Source organism: Daucus carota, chromosome 3 (genome assembly GCF_001625215.2).
Source record: "Daucus carota subsp. sativus chromosome 3, DH1 v3.0, whole genome shotgun sequence".
In the NCBI taxonomy this organism is placed as follows: Eukaryota; Viridiplantae; Streptophyta; class Magnoliopsida; order Apiales; family Apiaceae; genus Daucus; species Daucus carota.
Genome location: NC_030383.2, coordinates 62,089,120 through 62,096,187, shown reverse-complemented (window position 1 = coordinate 62,096,187; position 7,068 = coordinate 62,089,120). Strand labels below are relative to the sequence as shown.

Here is a 7,068-nt window from a genome sequence, read left to right as displayed (position 1 = left end):
TTTACCCCCTTTCCATTAAGGCCCACCCCCGTCCACTAAGCCCGCATAGGCCTCATCAAGGCCCACCTAGGGACCCATTCTCGGCCACAAACTTTCCTATACTTCTAAAAGCATTAGTTCGCATTTAAGGGTATTTAGTAGATACATTCTATTTTCTCAAATATTATATTATGTTTTTATTATCATATTATTTTAATAATTTTATAGAGATGTACTCGAACACAAAGAGTAAACAAATTTAAACAAAATAAAGTAACTTGAAATTTGAGTCAAAAAAAAAAAGTAACTTGAAATTAGTTTCTCGGTAAATTAGCTTCTAATTACATATTTTTTATGGAAAAAAAATCTTTATACATATTAAGAAAAAATTTCTTAATCATCCTCAAGTACATCAAATTCATACAGTAGTGTCTCTATATCCAAATTTGAGTACAAAGTGTCTGTTCAGCAAGAACAGTACAGAATGTTGTAACAACAGAGCTAGTTCCAACCACTTTCACAATCCAATGAAACTTTGGATAAGCACTAAAGCCCAGACATCTAGAGGAGAACTAAAAACATTAGCTTGCATCCAAGAATGTGTTGCCTTCCTACTTCCTGAGGTTTACAACAACTTAGAAGAATCATAAGATATGATCTTAGATCAACAACTAGTTCACTGATATAAACCTTCATTCTAAAGGAGAAGTGAGACACCAACCTTCAATATAAATCTTCAAAATGCACGAAAAGTACTCTAATGCAGTCAAAATTGTACAACTACTGAATATGAATTGTGGAACGGTTTCAGGGTTTTCTTGCTAGACACCGGTATCCTTAAAGCTCTTTGTCAGCCAAATTGCTGTTTCCCTGGAAGAAACTTTCTCAGGTCCAAATGGCTTCAGTAACACAGACAACTCCTGGAATCGGTTTTGTTGCATAAGGTTTGCGCTAAACTCGAGCAACCCTTCGAGGGCCTCAGCTCTTTGCTGGTAGGATGATGTGTCAAACCTGTGTTGCTGGGAACCAGATTCTGAAGAGGGCCGGCTTGAAATGCAAGTTGCTGGATTGTTCTCGGAGCACTCACTTCTCGTTATTGGAGCGACGTAATCAACATTCGTTATGTATGATCTGGTTACTGTTCTGCGACTTTTGTCAAAACTCTGGACAGTGCACTTGTCCTTTGTGATTGCATTATTGTCACAGCTTGGTGAAGTAGAAGAGCATTGAGCAGATGTTGATGAAGTTTTTCGAACAGGGAAGAAAGGGTCTTCATCAGATGCCAATGGGAATTCTGTCATTTTGTCAATTATTGGAGTGTTCACAGACACATCGGGAGAAGCAACATCATGCAGGAGTTCAGCACTGGCCTTGTAAGGTGTTTTTGATAGGGTTCTTGCTGACATAGGAAGAGATGCTCTCCGAGTTGATGGCAAAGGTTTCCTAGATGGTGTTTGTATTTTTTTGCACTGCATTCAAGAGCAACAGAAACATGAGTAATATTATCTATACAATTGGCAATAAGGAGTTTAGGTTTTATATCTTCTATGATATTTACATTCAGTTAACAATAATCATATCCCAACACCATTAGACTAATATCAACTTACCAAATCATGGTCTGAGATAGTGGTATATATCCTCGGAGTTGCTGCTCTTCTTGGAATTGTACCAGAAACTTTTGCAGGTGTAAATATTGGAGATTTGACAGAACTTATTGACTTCGTTACAACTGTATTGTCGCTAACACTATCTTCGCCTATACTGCCAATAGAAAATTTTCTGTTGAATTTTCGAGAATCATGTGATCCTTCAGAATAACACAATGAATCCTGCTCAGCTCCGGATACACTAGGATTTAATGCCCTATCATAGCCAAATGATCGTCTATTCTCTCTATCAGAATGCATGGTAACAGCTTCAGGCTCAGAGAATCTTGTTTGCTTTACATAGTTGGTAACAAATTGCTGGGACGGAAAAGTATGCCTTTTAGGACTACTAGAATTTAGATGGATATTCAAGACATAGGGCTGAAGATATGGGAGCCTGAGCAAGTCCGCAGCCTGTAAAACAAAATAGACTTCAAATGAAAAAAAAGAAGAAGAAACAAAATACAGAAAAACTGTTGATATAATCAGATTTTTAGCTCAACTGTAGAATAGATATGGCCTACATAAGATGTTACTAAGGTCCCAACTCTTTATTAGCACATCTAAAAGCAAAAACCAAGAATATAACTTGGTAAATACATGCCATGCTCTGAGTTGATGAAAATCTAAAATATTACAGGTAGCATAGAGGAATATAGTTACGCTTACGCAAGGTGAAAACAATAATACATGAGAGATTCTTAAACAATGTCCTGATTGTATGCGTGTAAAGAGTAGAAAGAAATGGTATGATACATACACTTGGTCTAAGTTCAGGGTTTTTCCGCAGCATGCTCTTTACAAGTCCTCGACTGTAAGTAAAAGTTCAAAAATTGGTCAGTAACAAAAGAGCGAATTGCAGGCAGCCACAAGACATGAACGATAACTTATCGCACTCACAATGCACCAGAATACATCACAGGTATTGGAGCCACTATAGACTTGTTTATCTTCTTGATCAGAGATTGCATATCCTATTCAAAGAGAACACCGAAAATTATAACCTATGGTAACTATTAAGATCTTAATTGAGCATAAAGGCATATAGCAAACTTAAGCTAGATTAGATATAAAACTGAAGTACTACGTCATATTTAATAAAATCATGAACATTAAAGGTCAACAGGTTGCATGTCCAAAACAATTTTAACATTATGTATACTCAACCCAATTTTGTAAAAATAAATAAATTAAGTGAACTTCAGTAGTCACTCATTCTTAACACCCAGATAACAAAAGAAGACAGGCAAAGATTGACAAAAGACCAAATTAACGTAATGAATATCAGTATAAAGGTGACAACAGTGATAGTGAGATAAACACTGTGAAAAGTCATTTAGTAACTCACGAAAGCTTTGAAGGCAGGCTTATGGGCAGCCATTTCATATATACAACATCCTGGTTAAAAAAAATACGAAAGAAATTAAATATACAAACAATTGAAGAGATAATAAAACTTGATTAATCTTCACTAGTTAAATACAGATTACAAAGTTTACCAAGAGACCAGATATCCGACTTCGAACCATAAGGTATATCAGCAAGAAGCTCAGGGCACATGTAACTAGGAGTTCCCACAACCTACACAGAGTAAATGTAAGGAGAACCCCTCATAAATAAATGTGAGTTAGAATGTCATAACCGTGGCCAATATACTTACTGAGCATGCTAGGTCATCAGAAGTCAGCATTTTTGCAAGGCCAAAATCACCTGTGAATACCAGAACCACACCTTAATATGCATTTCAAGTGAGGGCCAGAAGTACATGAACTGTATTAAAAAAAAGTTAGAGGCAACAAGCATATGGCCATCTATTATTTACCTAACCGTAAGTCTTGATTTTTCTTCAGAAATATATTTGAGCACTGAACCAAACAAGAACCGGTATCAGGAACACAATAGTTGAGTGGATTAAACAGATGCAGATTTGTTAAATATTTTTCACAATTTTCAAGGAGATATCAGTGACCTTGACATCACGATGAAGAATATGGTTCTTGTGCAAGTAATCAAGCGCCATAAGAAGTTGAACAAGCCACTTGCAAAGTTTCTGCACATTAATCAACAATTGTAATGTACTGTTGAGTTCCGACTATATAATAAATCCATTACAAACTAGTGGAAAAAGAGTTGAGCACAGATATAACACCTCTTCGGTGAAATAAACGCCATTTGTTCTTTTAATTGCGTCCGCCCTAAATGAAGGTCACAACAATCAACAGTCATACAAGATAGAACATAAGAGCATTGCATTAATAGAAAATTGATGGAATTACATATGTAACTTACATGTCTCCTCCCTCACAGTATGCTATAACGATGCAAACAAAGCAACCCTGAATATGATAAAGGGAAGTTGTCAAAGGCACGATTATGTGACATATATAGAGTCTACCCACGTGGTGTTTCTGTATGTGGCATCTGCAAACTTACTCTAACATGATGATACAAGAATAATGTATGGGATACCAACCACAAGTTGTATGTTTGACATCTGAGCCAAATAACATAATAAAAAAGGTAAACATATAGCTGCTAATGTGATGAGTTTCTGAAACAATTAAATTCACAGCTCACACCAGCGCACTGTTTAATAATATTACTAAATGAAGTATGAAAGAATATAATCATATATTGTATTGTACATAAATAATGATGATTTCTTAATATGCAGGCTTTACAGACCCCCGTTTGTAAAGGGATTGGAATGGAAAAGAAGTTTCATATACAGATGTTTCTCTACTTAAGATAAGACAAAATATATCTAGCCACAGGAAAACACAAAAATGAACATGTTAAATACTTGAATAGTATCAAAACAAGAAATCAACAATCATGTTTACAAATCTAGCCGCAAAGTAACATGATACAACTTGTCTAGTTGTATGAATATGGATATAAGTGGAGTTTTTACAAACCTTTTCTACCCAGGAATCTTTGTACTCTATGATATATGGATGTTGCACTTTAGAAATAAGTTCCATCTGCACATATAGTCAAAGACAGCATCTTACAAATACACTTAATTTACCATATATATTGCTTTTATGAAATGCACTAATATGCAGAAATTCTGCTAAATTTTTCACAAAAATGCTATAGGGAATCATGTCCAATAAGAACAAACTAAAATTATCGGACCCATTCTATACATATCCTTTGATTTGTGACTTTTGAAAAGTGCTAAATAAAACAATATGCCAGTTTATTGTCAAGACTTTGTTTATGTCTTTATGATTAATGTACAATTGATTCCCTAGAAAGTAGCACGACATGCTCGCATCATGTGTTTATATGAAATACTAACCTCTTGGAGGGCAGATCTGCGCGTCCTAATTGTTTGGCGAGCAAGGCGAATTTTCTTAAGCACGTACCTTTAAAAAAATGAACTGTCAGAAGTAGACAGTGCAAAGTACAATTTTGATGCACAATACAGTCGAACATCTCATAATATGAACATAAATTGGAAATACTAAAATGGGCACTCACTTTTTCTTTTCATGTCTATGCCTTACAAGTAGAGCAGAAGCAAAGGAACCTCTGCCAATCTGCTCCAGTATTTCATAATTTTCCATCGCATGTACTTCTTGCTTGGGAATCCGGTTTCTTTATCGATATTAGTTATATATGTCTTGTGTTGCGCCTTCGCAGTAGCTAAAGTGCTTCAAAAATTGCAACTTGAAGTAACAGAAGTCTTATAGATGTTTCTGTCCACTAGTCACTTGTGTAGCTCCAGGAATTTCAGCACATGTGATACTAGCAATATATAAAGCATCGCAGTAGAGATAGATCAGTTTACAAGTTCAGAGACGACCATAAAGAAAACACATCGCCTCAAAGCTTATCTGACCCCGAAAAACAAAGCTCAAGATAGCTAACTAAAACCATGACTACAAACTGAAAGTAGTTTTAATACTAATCACTGGCGTGATCAATATATGTACAGCTAATAGAGATGAACGATAGAATTCAGGAAGCGTTGTGGTTCACCAAGCCGAGTAGAATAAATACTACATACCGACAGAGATCAAGAAATTAGTTACAGTACACCAATTCTTAGATTGCTAAAACCACCAAACTATGAGGTATAGCCTAACTATCAACCCTAACTAAAAACAAGGATAGTCTCATTTAGTCATTGAACTAAAAACAAATTTGCAGCTACAGATAAGTTAGAACAACAAAGTCCCTACAATCCACAGAGATAGCCTAATTAAAAAAATTCAACATCATTAGGAACATAGTTTTATTCATATACAGCATTCACAAACCAAATAAGATTAAATCTGCTGATTTAAAATCTTGAACCTAAGAAGTGAATCAATCTGAAAACCATAATCACCAAGAATCAAAATCAAAACAATTTTTCATTCTTATTCCTTTTCTCTATTGGGGGGAAATGCAGCATCATAGTAACTTCCAATGTGTAAGCTACAATTTCAATCTCATCACAACCATTTCAAGACATCCAACAAAAAACCATTACATAAATTCAGGAAAAAAAAACCAAAATCCAAGAATTTCAATCAACATAGTTATAAATACTAAAAGGGCCAAAAATTAAGCACAAATAAAAATCATTACAAAAAAAAATTAAAAATACCTGCAAAACTGATATTACAGGTTCGAATCTTGTCAAATACAAGACGGGTTCTTCTTATACAAGTGTGTTATGAGAAACAAGAAGCAAGCAAGAATGAAAAATGAGTTTGTGTGTAATGTGTGTGCTCACATTCCATGTAGCAAAAATGAGAATGTATATAAATAAGAGAGACAAGAAAGAAGATGAGAAGCAAGAGGATAAGTAGAGCGTATCATTGGTGGTTGAATATTAAAATACTCCGTACTGTAGTATAAATAGAAGGGGATAGAGAAAGCAAAAGCTGAGGGGACATTTTTCAACTTATTTCAAACTTAAAAGATAGACTAGTACACATGAGTACATGACAAGAAAAGATGGACAATACTTACAAAATTGTGTGTGTATAGGAAGATTATTCTGTTTTTAAGGACAAAGTGCCAATGAACAGTACTGCATCAAGTCAAAGCTAGAGTTAAACATTTATGTTTGGTCTGAAAGCACTGAAACCAATAAGTTTGAAGTCTTGGGATTTAGCAAAGTAGTTTACTCCATGATCACTTGCTTTTTTCTCAAAATAATTGTCACATTTCTATTTTTATTGGTCAAATTGATTAAATTTTGACCAAAAATTATAAGTCAATCACTCATTATTTTAAAAAATTGAAAATTACATTTTAAAATAGATTAAAAGTTATTTCTGGTGATATATTTTTTTTATTTTGTCACTTGATGAAATATTAATAAATTTCAGTCAAACTTTAGTCAATTTGACCGACACAAAATCAAATGTGACAACTATTTTGAGACGGAAGGACTATTTTTTTGGTTAATTATCAAACTCGTCACTCAAGTCGACAA

General features: G+C 34.5%; 1 protein-coding gene across 1 annotated transcript; it reads right to left on the bottom strand.

Annotated features, from left to right (window-relative positions):
- Positions 1-309: 309 nt before the first annotated feature.
- Positions 310-6,454, bottom strand: LOC108215057 (serine/threonine-protein kinase Nek2). The gene is made up of 15 exons (XM_017387389.2): positions 6,232-6,454; positions 5,118-5,384; positions 4,936-5,002; positions 4,547-4,612; positions 3,918-3,964; positions 3,778-3,823; positions 3,598-3,678; positions 3,451-3,493; positions 3,289-3,338; positions 3,128-3,209; positions 2,977-3,026; positions 2,529-2,602; positions 2,389-2,440; positions 1,590-2,042; positions 310-1,448 (listed from the first exon to the last, which is right to left on the bottom strand). The coding sequence occupies exons 2-15, from the start codon at positions 5,201-5,203 to the stop codon at positions 801-803; spliced, it is 1,845 nt and encodes a 614-aa protein (XP_017242878.1). The 5' UTR covers positions 5,204-5,384; positions 6,232-6,454; the 3' UTR covers positions 310-800.
- Between the last annotated feature and the right edge of the window lie 614 nt (positions 6,455-7,068).